Source organism: Pelodiscus sinensis, unplaced genomic scaffold, assembly GCF_049634645.1.
Source record: "Pelodiscus sinensis isolate JC-2024 unplaced genomic scaffold, ASM4963464v1 ctg60, whole genome shotgun sequence".
Classification (NCBI taxonomy): Eukaryota; Metazoa; Chordata; order Testudines; family Trionychidae; genus Pelodiscus; species Pelodiscus sinensis.
In genome coordinates this window covers 568,731-583,701 of record NW_027466001.1, presented here as the reverse complement: position 1 = coordinate 583,701, position 14,971 = coordinate 568,731, and the positions used below count along the sequence as shown (strand labels likewise).

The window sequence follows — 14,971 nt, the reverse complement described above, 5'->3', positions numbered from 1 at the left end:
CCTACTAGACTGGGCAGCATCTAGATCAGGGTGGGAAACCTCAGGCACAGGGGCTGGATGCGGCCACTGGCTTGAGATTTAGGGGTTTCCCCACACCGCCAGGCTGGAGCCCACAAAATCTACTAGCCTGGGCCCCCCAGGCTGTGGTGTGTGGGGGGAATTGGGGAGTGTCCCTCTCCTCAGTCCAGGGCCACATCAGTGATGAGGTTTTTTGGGGGTGGGGGTTGTTTGTTTGTTTTGCTTCTCGCTTGTGTGCAGCCCCTGTCTGATTTTGTGAGTCAGTGGCCCCCGACCCTAAAAAGGTTCCCGCCCCTGGACTAGATCAAGCCATTTTGCTCACCCCACTGGCTATTGCCATCCATAGAACACAGGTTTCACCCTTGAAAGCTGGGCCAGGCTCCTCTGTTGGAGTCTTCAGTCTTCTGAGTGTCTTGTTGCTGCAGGCCAGTGGGCGGGCGGAGCAGAGCCCTGTGCTCTGCTCCATACTCACAGCTCGGAGAACACGAGCCTGGGCTGGCCTCATGGAGCCGAGGTGTTACCCTGTGACTCCCTGGCTGGAGACCGGCTGGGGCAGGTTGTTTGACACCTTGCTCTCCTTGTCCCTGGGGAGCTAGTATCTGGCTGCCGCTAGTGGCAACATACAAGATGTTCTCATGGCTCCATGTGCATTAGGTGCATTCGCAGCCCCCCCGACTGAGTCAGGAGACACAGGTTAGATGGCACATGGGTTTCAGCACAACTCCCCTGATGTTTGTGCAATATCCTCCCTCTGTACAGACCAGGGGCTGGGGGCTCACGGGCGCTCCCCAGAATGTCACCACGTAAGGACCACAGAGCCCAGAGCAGGCAGACCACCCGCTGCGAGGTCAGTGGGGGGGACTAAAGCACGCCTTGGAGAGGGACCAGCCATTAGCCGGGTGCCATTTGGGAAGGCACATGCTGGGCTCTGCCTGGCCATGAGTCGGTGCCCCTGCAGCGAGCCATCCACTCCTGGTCCATAATAAATGTTGCATTCAATACGTGGCCCCAGAGAGCCTTACACTGCATTCAGTGAGGTCTCCCAAGCATGTGCCCTGCCACCGCACGCCTCATCCAGGCTCAACTCCACCAGACCCGTCTGAGCTGCTTTGCTAAATTCCAGATGATGCCTTTGTACTGACATCTATGCAGCTAGCAACAGCCCTGCCCCCGTCAATGGAACGGCTGTATCCTCTGGCTGCTCAACACATGCTCCTGGACCCTTTCAGAATGCCCCTTTGGCTCTTGTAAAACCCTGCCATGTCCTGTCCCTGGCCAGCTCTTTCCATACAGCTGGGCTCAGACTTAAAATCATTTACTGCAAATGTTCTTTTCCTGTTAGTTAAGTTCAGCCCAATAACCCAGGCTTCCTTGCCATGGGTAAGGCATTCAAAGCATGGTTCTGATTGGAAAAGTGTCATGTAAAGCAGCCCCTGCCCAAGCACTGCTCTAACACTGAGATTTAAACAGTGCTTGGAGCAGTTTGTCCCCTCTCCGCACGGCCACACTACTCTGTGTCGAAGGAACACCGGCCTTTGCTTGCTGCTCACGCTGCAGCGGATGGGCTGGACTCAGTGAGACTCGCTAGCTCCATCCCCATAAGGAATGGGGAGGGGAGCGGTGCAGGGAGAACCCAGCTTGGTTTCCCAGAGGTCAGACTGAGCGCGTCATGGGAAAAATTGTGGCGCTGCAAGAGGAGAGACTGTGCTGCAGAGAGGGACAAAGGCTGCAGGCTTCCTACACAGGGATTGTGTCGTTATTCACTACAGCCCATGGAAGTCAGTGGATTTGCACTAGGCATCCATTTGGCTTCTTTCTTATTTTGCAGTTGCCGTGGCCCTCACGTCTCAGGAGGGAGGCAGGACAGAGGTGTCAGCTCAGCCAGTGACACTTGGAAGCTGACAGACGTGTCCAGACAGCTGCTGGGCCTCCATGCCCATCTTTGGGTTGCCCTGTGATTGCCAGACCACCCCTCTCTGGCTGTGCCTAAAGATAGACCCAGCCCCGCCCTCCTTCCAGCGACTCTGCTGCCGCCTTGCACGGGGACAGGGCAGGGCTTGCTGCTGCTGCGTTGGACCCTGGAGATGGCCTTGCTGTGTTACAACAAGGGCTGTGGGCAAAGATTCGATGCTGAGAAGAACGCTGAGGGTAAGTGGGTTTGAGCTCTGTGCCCTTCCCCAGTCTTGTTGCAGGGTGCCCTTGCCCTTGGGCCAGACTGCTGGGGGTTCCTGTAAGCCACAGGTCTGGCCCTGCCACTTGCGAGTGCTGGCCTGAGGCAGCAGCACTCAGCCACTGAACGGGGAAGGGGAGGAGAGGGATGCAAATTCTGCCGAGGAGCAGATTCGTCTTCACTGAATTGCTGGCAGGGTTCAGCTCAGGGGCCCAGGTCCATGGGAGTAATGTTTTTCCAGGCCCACTTCTCCCAGGAGCCTGTGGGAGGGGGCAGGAAAATGGAGGAGCAGCTGAGAGGAGTTCCAGAGACGAGGGTCCTGGCCTCTGCTTGTCGTTGGGCTGGGCTCCCGGTGGCCCAGAGCACTCGCCGGTCCTGCAGGTCGGGCAGCGGCTGCCCAGAGCATCTGCCGGAGACTGTCCCAAGTGGAGTATCTCCTGGGGGCACACGCTGCAAGTCTGAGACGGGTTCCCCTGCAGACCAGGCCTGGAACGAGCCTGATTAGCCCGAACACTTGAGCCAAAGGAAGGGGGAGCAGCAGGCCCTCTGGCTCATTGTAATGCGACTCTGACAAGCACCTCGCTGGGACCTGGAGTAGGCTCGGGAGACACAGAACACTCCCTGTGCTGGGCCGAAGGGAGACTCAGCGCTCTCGCGCCGCCTCAGGGATAAAGACAAGAGCACTGGGGCGGGGGAGCTCCAGCTACTCCATTGCCAGCCTTTCCCAGGAGGAGGCATTGTATGAAACAGGGCAGGTGGGGGGAGCAATCTACTCCACCGACAGCCTCTCATTGCAGGAGGAGTAACGGTAGTTCGAATTAGGAGCTTTAATTCGAACTACCTAGCCTGTGCCGCATGTAGCTGCGGGCAGGTAGTTCGAACTACCGGGCATTTAAAAATGGCGGCACCAGGGAACATGCAAATTAAGCCAGGGATATTTAAATCCCAGGCTTCATTTGCAAGTTCGAATGACTACATTGACCACCCTAGTTCGAGCTACGGGGCTAGTGTAGACAGACCCTAAGAAAGAAAAAGAGTTGGGGAAAAGTCATTGAGGAAAAAAAAAGGTCGCTTGCCCCTTTAACAGTGGCCAATTTTAATGCTGTTGTTCCCCGTGGCACACCTCCGACTGCCTCGCGGCACACCGGTGTACCACAGAACACAGTTGAAGAAACACTGCCATAGACAGATGAGAGGTTATGAAAACCAATCACCAAATCAAAAAAGGTTCTTCTGATTCCAAAAGATCGGCCACATTCCCAGTCAACGTATCCCTCAGATCGTACCCCAAAGCACAGTTAGCCAGTCCTTCACAAGCTTTAGTTCACAGCAAAGATCCTCCAGAGGGGAAAGTCCAGACTGAAGACACAATGGAGGAACCTCCAAGGCCCTTTTCACACCCTTGGCTATGTGGAAGGACTCCCAATGTTCTCCTGTGGAATATCCCTGCTACAAAATGGGGTTTGTCACCTGGTACCTTGCCCGACTCAGGGCTTTGCTCCCATGCGCATCTGAACTGCCACAGGAAGCTCCGCAGATGTGGATCGGCACCACCCAAGGCCCATTCTCAGTCAAGTCCTGCTCGTCATGTGACTAGCAGCCCTTTGCAGCAGGCTGGCCATGCTACCTGCTGTCGTCTCCCAGAAGCAAACACTTGAAATACAAGTTGTGGCCGGGTACCAGGTGGCTGAGCAGCTTAGTGACTAAGTTGCTGCTTAGTGAGTGTAAGGGGGGGCACTGGCCCTCCGTGCTCTTGGCCCAGGAACTCTGAACCACTTCCTGGTCAACTCCTTTAGTTTGGGGCCTGCTCCCAAGAGTCCAGATTCCCCTTGGTTGGGGCTTCTCAGTAGGTTATCCCAGAGGTGTAGCAAAGAGGGTAAAAGGGGGGCAGTTGCCCCCAGGTACCATGCTAGGGGGGCGCCAGGCTTAGGTGGGACCAGAGGACATGCTACTCTGGCCCATGTGACACTTCGAGCAGAGACCCGGGACGCGGAGCTGGCTACGTGCTGCCTCCCTCTACACACGGTGGGTATGTTTAGACTACATCTCTCTGTCACCAGAGGGATTTAAATTAGACATACCGAAATTGCCAATGAAGCGGGGATTTAAATATCCCGCACTTCATTCGAATAAAAATGGCTGCCACTCTTTGCCGATGCGGCAATTAACCAGCAAAAAGTGGCAGTCTAGACGGGGATTGGTCGACAAGGAAAGCCTTTTCCGACCGATTCCTTCCGCCTCGTGCAGAAGGACTAGATAGATGTAGGGTCACCAGATGATTTCAACAAAATACTGGACACACTTGATCTCACATGGGGGTGAGGACCACTCTGGCCATTGCTCCTGGTATTGTCCAGGCTTGGGGGTGGGACTCACAGGACATGGCTTTCTAGGGGCAGCCTAAGATTGGGGGGAGGGTTGGGGTCACCCTGCAATATGATGAAGGCTGCTCGGTGTAAGCTGTGGCTCGCTGGCTGCAGCTCATGCCCAGGGCTATGTGCTGTACGTGCTGGGGCTCTTTGGGAGCAGTCCAGACTGGAGGCTGGGGCATCGTAAAGGGCCCCCTAGGTTGGAGGATGGGGGTGACACTGCTACTCCTTGGTGTGGGTTGGCCCAGGGTATAGCCCAGCGGTGCCGAGCTCCAGGGGCTGTGCACAGCTTGTGATGCTGCGGAGGGTTGTGAGCCGTCAGGCGGTGGCGTAGCACTGATGGCTGGAGACAGTCACGGAGGGGCTGTGGTGGCTGTTTTCTCTGATGCGCAGCAGTGCCAGGGCCGGCGGGCTGAGTGGGGTGAGGGGGAGGGGAGTGCACACAGCGGTCGGCAGCCCGTCCCCAGCAAGCCCTGGCAGGTGGCTGACAAGTGGCCCAGGTGGCAGCTGCGACAGCAAAGCACTGTAAGCGCCCAAGGAGCCAGAGCAGGGTGTGACAGCTACTCACAGCCCAGACTGTTCCCAGGGTGTGTCACAGGGCTGCCATAGGGAACAGGGGCAGCGCTGGCGGGGGGGGGGGGGCTCCAGAGAGCAGGGGGCAGCGCTGGCTGGGGGGGGCTCCAGAGAGCAGGGGGCAGCGCTGGCTGGGGGGGCGGGCTCCAGAGAGCAGGGGCAGGGCTGGCGGGGGGGGGCTCCAGAGAGCAGGGGCAGGGCTGGCGGGGGGGGGGGCTCCAGAGAGCAGGGGCAGGGCTGGCGGGGGGGGGGGCTCCAGAGAGCAGGGGGCAGCGCTGGCTGGGGGGGGCTCCAGAGAGCAGGGGGCAGCGCTGGCTGGGGGGGCGGGCTCCAGAGAGCAGGGGCAGGGCTGGCGGGGGGGGGGCTCCAGAGAGCAGGGGCAGAGCTGGCGGGGGGGGGCTCCAGAGAGCAGGGGGCAGCGCTGGCTGGGGGGGGCTCCAGAGAGCAGGGGGCAGCGCTGGCTGGGGGGGCGGGCTCCAGAGAGCAGGGGGCAGGGCTGGCGGGGGGGGGGGGGCTCCAGAGAGCAGGGGGCAGCGCTGGCTGGGGGGGGCTCCAGAGAGCAGGGGGCAGCGCTGGCTGGGGGGGCGGGCTCCAGAGAGCAGGGGGCAGGGCTGGCGGGGGGGGGGGAATCCAGAGAGTAGGGGCAGCGCTGGCGGGGGGGGGGGCCTCCAGAGAGCAGGGGCAGGGCTGGCGGAGGGGGGCTCCAGAGAGCAGGGGGCAGCGCTGGCTGGGGGGGCGGGCTCCAGAGAGCAGGGGGCAGCGCTGGCGGGGGGGGAGGGGGGCTCCAGAGAGCAGGGACAGGGCTGGCGGAGGGGGGCTCCAGAGAGCAGGGGGCAGCGCTGGCTGGGGGGGGGCTCCAGAGAGCAGGGGGCAGCGCTGGCTGGGGGGGCGGGCTCCAGAGAGCAGGGGGCAGCGCTGGCGGGGGGGGAGGGGGGCTCCAGAGAGCAGGGGGCAGCGCTGGCGGGGGGGGAGGGGGGCTCCAGAGAGCAGGGGCAGGGCTGGCGGGGGGGGGGCTCCAGAGAGCAGGGGGCAGCGCTGGCTGGGGGGGCGGGCTCCAGAGAGCAGGGGGCAGCGCTGGCGGGGGGGAGGGGGGCTCCAGAGAGCAGGGGCAGGGCTGGCGGAGGGGGGCTCCAGAGAGCAGGGGCAGGGCTGGCGGAGGGGGGGCTCCAGAGAGCAGGGGGCAGCGCTGGCTGGGGGGGCGGGCTCCAGAGAGCAGGGGGCAGGGCTGGCGGGGGGGGGGGGGGCTCCAAAGAGCAGGGGGCAGGGCTGGCGGGGGGGGGGGGGCTCCAGAGAGCAGGGGGCAGCGCTGGCTGGGGGGGGCTCCAGAGAGCAGGGGGCAGCGCTGGCTGGGGGGGCGGGCTCCAGAGAGCAGGGGGCAGGGCTGGCGGGGGGGGGGAATCCAGAGAGTAGGGGCAGCGCTGGCGGGGGGGGGGGGGCTCCAGAGAGCAGGGGCAGGGCTGGCGGAGGGGGGCTCCAGAGAGCAGGGGGCAGCGCTGGCTGGGGGGGGCTCCAGAGAGCAGGGGGCAGCGCTGGCTGGGGGGGCGGGCTCCAGAGAGCAGGGGGCAGCGCTGGCAGGGGGGGAGGGGGGCTCCAGAGAGCAGGGACAGGGCTGGCGGAGGGGGGCTCCAGAGAGCAGGGGGCAGCGCTGGCTGGGGGGGGGCTCCAGAGAGCAGGGGGCAGCGCTGGCTGGGGGGGCGGGCTCCAGAGAGCAGGGGGCAGCGCTGGCGGGGGGGGAGGGGGGCTCCAGAGAGCAGGGGGCAGCGCTGGCGGGGGGGGAGGGGGGCTCCAGAGAGCAGGGGGCAGCGCTGGCGGGGGGGAGGGGGGCTCCAGAGAGCAGGGGCAGGGCTGGCGGGGGGGGGGCTCCAGAGAGCAGGGGGCAGCGCTGGCTGGGGGGGCGGGCTCCAGAGAGCAGGGGGCAGGGCTGGCGGGGGGGGGGAATCCAGAGAGTAGGGGCAGCGCTGGCGGGGGGGGGGCTCCAGAGAGCAGGGGCAGGGCTGGCGGAGGGGGGCTCCAGAGAGCAGGGGGCAGCGCTGGCTGGGGGGGCGGGCTCCAGAGAGCAGGGGGCAGCGCTGGCGGGGGGGAGGGGGGCTCCAGAGAGCAGGGGCAGGGCTGGCGGAGGGGGGCTCCAGAGAGCAGGGGCAGAGCTGGCGGGGGGGGGCTCCAGAGAGCAGGGGGCAGCGCTGGCTGGGGGGGCGGGCTCCAGAGAGCAGGGGGCAGGGCTGGCGGGGGGGGGGAATCCAGAGAGTAGGGGCAGCGCTGGCGGGGGGGGGGGCTCCAGAGAGCAGGGGCAGAGCTGGCGGGGGGGGGCTCCAGAGAGCAGGGGGCAGCGATGGCTGGGGGGGCGGGCTCCAGAAAGCAGGGGGCAGGGCTGGCGGGGGGGGGGAATCCAGAGAGTAGGGGCAGCGCTGGCGGGGGGGGGGGGCTCCAGAGAGCAGGGGCAGGGCTGGCGGAGGGGGGCTCCAGAGAGCAGGGGGCAGCGCTGGCTGGGGGGGCGGGCTCCAGAGAGCAGGGGGCAGCGCTGGCGGGGGGGAGGGGGGCTCCAGAGAGCAGGGGCAGGGCTGGCGGAGGGGGGCTCCAGAGAGCAGGGGCAGCACCATCTGACCAAACGGATTTGTGTCCTGAAGCACTAACACTCCCTTTTGTTTTGGCTTGTAGACTCCTGTGCTTACCACCCAGGTATTCCCATATTCCATGACGCCCTGAAGGTGAGTCAGGCAGTAAGACAGTTGTTGTCACATCTGGAGTATTGTGTCCAGTTCTGGGCCCCCCACTATAGAAATGATGTGGACGCATTGGAGAGGGTCCAGCAGAGGGCGAACAAAATGATGAGGGGGCTGGAGCACATGACCTGTGAGGAGAGACTGAGGGACTTGGGTTTGTTCAGTCTGCAGAAGAGAAGAGCGAGGGGGGAATTGAGAGCAGCCTGCAACTTCCTGAAGGGAGGTTCCAAAGAGGCTGGCGAGAGGCTGTTCTCAGTGGGGGCAGATGCAGAACAAGGAGCAGTGGGCTCAAGCTGCAGTGGGGGAGGTCTAGGTTGGATATTAGGAAAAATTATGTTGCTAGGAGGGTGGGGGAGTGCTGGGATGGGTTCCCTAGGGAGGGGCTGGAGTCTCCATTCCTAGGGGTCTTTAAGTCCCTGCTTGACCAAGCCCTGGCTGGGAGGGTTGAGTTGGGTTGGTCCTGCTTTGGGCGGGGGGCAGGACTCAATGGCTCCTGAGTCTCTTCCAGCCTTACGATGCTATGAGTCTATGAAGTTCAGAACCAGATGCCAGAACTAGCTGCCTCTGCAGGACAAAGGGAGATCCAGCATGTCAGAAGTGCGGGTTTGCAGTGGGGTTCAGGAGCTCAGGGAAGTTCTCAGAACCTGATCACATGCATCCTGTTCCTGTGTCCAGGGCTGGTCTTGTTGCAAGAAACGAACCACGGACTTCTCAGAATTCCTGTCCATAAAGGTATGTACCCCCCCCCACACACACATCTCCACAGCAACTCCAGTCTCCACCTGGCCCTTAAACAAAGCAGCAGAACACTCCTGGCTGCCCCCCCCCCCCCCCCCCCCCGGCCAGATCCCTGTCCCCAGCCAGCCAGTCCCTCCCTCCCCTGGCCAGATCCCTCTCCCCGGCCAGCCGGTCCCCCCTCCCCTGGCCAGATCCCTCTCCCCAGCCAGCCGGTCCCCCCCTCCCCTGCCCAGATCCCTCTCCCCGGCCAGCCGGTCCCCCCTCCTCTGGCCAGATCCCTGTCCCCAGCCAGCCGGTCCCCCCTCCCCTGGCCAGATCCCTCTACCCGGCCAGCCGGTTCCCCTTCCCCTGGCCAGATCCCTGTCCCCAGCCAGCCAGTCCCTCCCTCGCCTGGCCAGATCCCTCTCCCCAGCCAGCCGGTCCCCCCTCCCCTGGCCAGATCCCTCTACCCGGCCAGCCGGTCCCTCCATCCCCTGGCCAGATCCCTCTCCCCGGCCAGCCGGTCCCCCCTCCCCTGGCCAGATCCCTCTCCCCGGCCAGCCGGTCCCCCCTCCTCTGGCCAGATCCCTGTCCCCGGCCAGCCGGTCCCCCCTCCCCTGGGCAGATCCCTGTCCCCAGCCAGCCGGTCCCCCCCCTCCGCTGGCCAGATCCCTCTCCCCAGCCAGCCGGTCCCCCCTCCCCTGGCCAGATCCCTCTCCCCGGCCAGCTGGTCCCCCCCTCCCCTGGCCAGATCCCTCTCCCCGGCCAGCTGGTCCCCCCCTCCCCTGGCCAGATCCCTCTCCCCGGCCAGCCGGTCCCCCCCCTCCCCTGGCCAGATCCCTGTCCCTGGCCAGCCGGTCCCCCCTCCCCTGGCCAGATCCCTGTCCCCAGCCAGCCGGTTCCCCTTCCCCAGGCCAGATCCCTCTCCCCAGCCAGCCGGTCCCCCCTCCCCTGGCCAGATCCCTCTACCCGGCCAGCCGGTTCCCCTTCCCCTGGCCAGATCCCTCTCCCCAGCCAGCCGGTCCCCCCTCCCCTGGCCAGATCCCTCTCCCCGGCCAGCCGGTCCCTCCATCCCCTGGCCAGATCCCTCTCCCCGGCCAGCCGGTCCCCCCTCCTCTGGCCAGATCCCTGTCCCCGGCCAGCCGGTCCCCCCTCCCCTGGGCAGATCCCTGTCCCCAGCCAGCTGGTCCCCCCCTCCGCTGGCCAGATCCCTCTCCCCAGCCAGCCGGTCCCCCCCTCCCCTGGCCAGATCCCTCTCCCCGGCCAGCTGGTCCCCCCCTCCCCTGGCCAGATCCCTGTCCCTGGCCAGCCGGTCCCCCCTCCCCTGGCCAGATCCCTCTCCCCGGCCAGCCGGTCCCCCCTCCCCTGGCCAGATCTCTGTCCCCGGCCAGCCGGTCCCCCCTCCCCTGGCCAGATCCCTCTCCCCGGCCAGCTGGTCCCCCCCTCCCCTGGCCAGATCCCTCTCCCCGGCCAGCCGGTCCCCCCCTCCCCTGGCCAGATCCCTGTCCCTGGCCAGCCGGTCCCCCCTCCCCTGGCCAGATCCCTCTCCCCAGCCAGCCGGTCCCCCTCTCCCCTGGCCAGATCTCTGTCCCCGGCCAGCCGGTCCCCCCCTCCCCTGGCCAGATCCCTCTCCCGGGCCGTTTGGTCTCTCCTTCCCCTGGCCAGATCCCTGTCCCAGGACAGCCCAATCATTCCGCCCTAGCTAATCTGCCCATTTCCTAGCTGGTTTCCTGTTTCCATTCAGTCTGTCTCCTCCCATCCAATTCCCTGTCCAGCTTCTGGTCCATCCGTGCCCCACCCATCTCTGCTGGGCCCTTTAGCCTAGTAGTAATCACTTCTGCCCAGTGATGTTACTCCCCTGCATCCTAGGCTGTGTCTATGCTGCCACTTTCAGCTCTAAAATTTTAATCATTCAAGGGTATGAACCGTATCCCTGAGCAATAACAGTGTTGTGCTGTAAAGCATTGGCATAAACAGTGCTTCATCGCCAGGAGCCGTGACTGCCAGCGATACGGCTGCCCCCCGGGCGGGTGGAAGTTTCATCGGCAGGAGTCCCCTCCCCCTGATAAAACATGACTACACTGCCCACGTCACAGCACTGCAGCGGCCACGCGGTAACGTGGGCAGGGTGGACACACTGGTTGCTGGGCCTAGATTGCCTTTCTTTGCCTTGTTCTGCTTCTCACAGACTCATCCTGGGGGCTTATCAGTGATACTTAAAATGGCTGACAAACTCCTTCCTTTCTTGCTAATTCTCTCTGCTTCCTCTCGCCTGTGGCACCACCTCTCTCTTTTCTTGCCCGTCTCCCTCTTGCGGTATAGCCAGGCCAAGCCCAAATTGCCATTTCGTTTGCAACCAATCGACCCCTTCTCTGTCCAGTAGCCAATGCTACTGCCCAGTCTTGTGCTGCTTATGGGCATGCCTCTTTTTCTGGATTTGCCCTTCGCCAGCAAAGGGCTGGCACAAAGAGGAGCCAGAGGTCCTTCTGTGAGGCTCTCTGGAGGTATCCAGGGGATTGAAAGGCATCTCCCCACATCCCCTTATCCCCAGGAAGTCTTGTTTGTGCCTGCTGGGGTCAGGTCATAAGAATACAAGAGCAGCCAGACTGGGTCGGACCAAAGATACATCCAGCCCAATGTCCTGCCTGCCCACAGTGGCCAATGCCAGGTGCCGCAGAGGGAGGTAATCCTCACGTGATCCGTTCCTTGTCACCCACCTCCAGAGAAACAGAGGCTAATATCTATAGTAGTAGCCCAGTGTCTGAGAGTCTGTAACGCCGAAATGCTGGCTGTTCCCCCTGGGGGGTGCTGTTGCCTGAAATGCTGGCTGTTCCCTCTGGGTGGCGCTGTTGCTGAAATGCTGGCTGTTCCCTCTTGGCGGCCTGTGCTGCATGGGGAGCGCGGGGCCCAAACGGACGCTTGCACCTCTTGCTCCCCCGCGGTGGTCTGGCTGAGTGGTGCAGAAGTCAGCTGAGCGCCACGGCGGAAGGCGAAGGGGGCGGGGCAGTGACGTGCAGCATGACAGCGGCTCCAGGCCCCACCCCCTGGCCATGAACATCACCGCCCCGCTCCCCTTCGCCTCCCGCCATGGCGCTCAGCTGACTTCTGCACTGCTCAGCCAGGCCGCCGCGTGGGAGCAAGTGGCTCAAGCGACCTTTTGGGCTCCATGCCCCTCATGCAGCACAGGGAGTGTGGAGCCCAAACAGTCATTTGGGCTCCCCGGTCCCCCGAGTGAGAGGCAGGAGGTGGAGGAGAAGTGAAAGAGAGAGACGGAGAGAGAGGCAGGAGACGGAGGAGAGCTGAGAGAGAGAGAGGGGAAGGCAGTAGGAAGAGGAGAGAGAGAGACACGGAGCGAGAGACCAGAGGCTCAGGAGAGAAGACTGAGGTGAAGGAGAGACTTGAAAATCCCATCTTATGACAGGCTAATTGGCTAGTCATATATATAGTAGCCCAATGTCTGTGACTCTGTAATGCTGAAACGCTGGCTGTTGCCTCTGGGAGGTGCGGTTACCTCCCGCCATGGTGCTCGGCTGACTTCTGCACCGCTCAGCCGAGCCGCCGTGTGGAAGCAAGTGACCGTTTGGTGTCCACGCTCCCCATGCAGCACAGGGGTGCTGCATGGGGAGCACGGGGCCCAAACAGCCCCTTGCGCCACTTGCTCCCACGCGATGGCCCGGCTGAGTGGCACAGAAGTCAGCCGAGCACCATGCCGGGAGGCAACAGCGCCGCCCAGAGGGAACAGCCAGGGGGTGGGGCCTGGACGAGCATGCATCTCTGACATCAGGAAAGGGCGCCAGATTCAAAAGGAGGAAAGTGGAGCAGACACAGAGGACGTGGAGGAGACAGAGAGGAGAACGGAGGAGATGGAGGACAGCGAGAGAGAGAGTGAGAGAGACGCAGCAGGAGGAGGAGAAGAGAAACACAGTGAGAGGCAGGAGCGGGAGAAGAGAAAGAGAAAGAAGGAGAGAGAGGCAGGTGGCGGATGAGAGCTGAGAGAGAGTGAGGGCGACGCAGTAGGAGAAGAGAGAGAGAGGCCATTTGCGCCGCTTGTTCCCACACGGCGGCCTGGCTGAGTGGCGCAGAAGTCAGCCGAGCACCATGGCGGGAGATGAAGGGGGGCGGGGCGGTGACGTACACGCCCAGGGGGCAGGGCCTGGACGAGTGTGCATCCCCGATGGATACAGAGGAGAGCAGAGAGAGAGTGAGAGGGAGGAGGAGGAGAAGAGAAAGAGAGAGACAGAGAGAGAGAGGCAGAAGGCGGAGGAGAGCTGAGAGAGAGGGGGGGGAGGCAGTAGGAAGAGGAGAGAGAGAGAGACGGAGCGAGGGACCGGAGGAGAGAAGACCGACGTGGAGGAGATACCTGAAAATCCCATTTTATGACGGGCTAATTGGCTAGTGATTTTATAATCTTCTATCATATCCCCCCTTAGTCTCCTCTTTTCCAAACTGAAAAATCCAAGTCTTTTTAATCTCTCTTCATAGTGGACCAGTTCCAAATCCCTAATCATTTTGTTGCCTTTTTTGAGATGAGGTGGCCACATCTGTACGCAGTATTCTAGATGTGGGCGTCCCATGGTTTTATACAGGGGCAGTAAGATATTCTCTCTTATTCTCTATCCCTTTTTAATGGCGCCTAACATTCTACAGTGGAGTCTGGATTAACCAAAGTCCTCGGGAGCTGCAGGGTCAGATACAGCGCAGCCTGGGAGAACAGCCCCGCTTGCTGCCCTGTCGCCCTCTAGGAGCAGCTGCTGCCGCTCCTGCCGGAGACGAAGCGGCCCCGGCAGAAGCGGCCGCAGCTTCTCCTAGAGAGCAAGGGAACAGCTGTTCCATTGCTCTCTACAGTAGAGTCTGTATCATCCGACATTCGGTAATCCGACCATGTGCCAGTTTAGGTTGGATAACAGGGACTCTACTGTATTTGCTTTTTTGACTGCCGCTGCCCACTGAGTGGATGTTTTCAGAGAACTATCCACAGTGACTCCAAGATCTCTCTTGAGTAGTTGTAGTTAAATTAATCCCCATCATGTTGTATGTGTAGTTGAGATTATTTCTTCCAATGTGCATTACTTTAAATTTTCCACATTAACTTTTATTTGCCACTTTGTTGCCCAGTCACTTAGTTTGGTGAGATCTTTTTGAAGCTCTTCACAGTCTGCTTTGATCTTAACTATCTTGAGCAGTTTAGTATCATCTGCAAATTTTACCACCTCACTGTTTACCCCGTTCTCTAGATCATTTATAAATAAGTTGAATAGGATTGGTCCCAGGACAGACCCTTGGGGGACCCCACTAGTTACCTCTCTCCACTTGGAAAACTGACCATTTATTCCTACTCTTTGTTTCCTGTCTTTTAGCCAGTTCTCAACCCATGAAAGGACCTTCCCTCTCATCCCATGACAAATTACTTTACTTCAGAGCCTTTGGTGAGGGACCTTGTCAAAGGGTTTCTGGAAATCTTGAAACCACCAGTCTCTGGCAGCCTTCCAGGCTTCGGGCTCTCTAGTCAGGGAGCAGACACACCACTGCTGGATTCTTGGGGTGTCCCATATCCCGTCCAGCCCCTATCCACTGAACACTCATAGGGACCAGCCTGCAGGTCTCTAAGGAACCATACTTCAGCTTGTAAGAGCAACTCCAGTTCAGCAGCTTGCGGAAGACCAGAGCATGGAGGTTGCATTGTAGTGAAACCAAGAAGGGGGTGATTGTCAGAGAACAGAAATTCAGCTGATAGGGAGAATACTGGACAATCCGGTGACATACAATTCCAAGTCCCCCGTGTGTAAGGACCTGCTTACATAACAGCACTGCTCTCCCCCAGTGCTGGCACCAGCATTTCCAGCCAAGCCTCCTGAGACCCTGAGCAAGCTGGCTGCCCCTCTGCTGCCATGGGCTGGGAGGCCAGGGTGCCTTTCAGATCTCTGACTGCACCTCAAGATGTGGGGGTCTCTCCCCCCGCCTGGCTGCTTGCTTCTTCCTGTTACTTTTCTCTCAAGTCACAGCCCTTCATTAGCATTGGGTGCAGCCTCGGGAGCGGAGCCCTGCAGCGAGCCAGGCAGCGCCGCACGGCTCTCTCCCCGTGGCTCGTGGCCAGTCCCTGAGCAGCTGCACGCAGCTCCTCGTGGTGACATTGGTGACCGATGGGACACACGTCTGTTTGACACCTCACACAACAGGCTTTGGGGCCTGGACCCAGGAGGTTCTCGTCCCCTCAGGCACTCGTCCAGTGGCACTAAGAGGGTCCCGGCCCAGCCCCTCCTATTGTTGCTTTTGGCCCAGCCCCTCCTGTTGATGCTTTTGGCCCAGCTTCCTGGTAGTGAGTGCAGCCCAGTGCTGCTCCCTGGGTGTCCCCTGGGTGACTGTGTCCTGGCTGTGTGGCATTCAGGGCAGCGTGGGGTGCAGGT

The 14,971-nt window shown here is 61.7% G+C and overlaps 1 protein-coding gene across 1 annotated transcript in view; it reads left to right on the top strand.

Annotated features, from left to right (window-relative positions):
• Positions 1 to 14,971, top strand: part of LOC102456031 (cysteine and histidine-rich domain-containing protein 1) — a 37,186-nt gene that overhangs the window by 4,125 nt on the left and 18,090 nt on the right. Inside the window, exons 2-4 of the mRNA XM_075917999.1 lie at positions 1,847 to 2,166; positions 7,786 to 7,835; positions 8,526 to 8,582. Coding sequence (XP_075774114.1) covers positions 2,103 to 2,166; positions 7,786 to 7,835; positions 8,526 to 8,582 — 171 coding nt within the window. The 5' untranslated portion in view covers positions 1,847 to 2,102. The remainder of the gene's footprint in view (positions 1 to 1,846; positions 2,167 to 7,785; positions 7,836 to 8,525; positions 8,583 to 14,971) is intronic.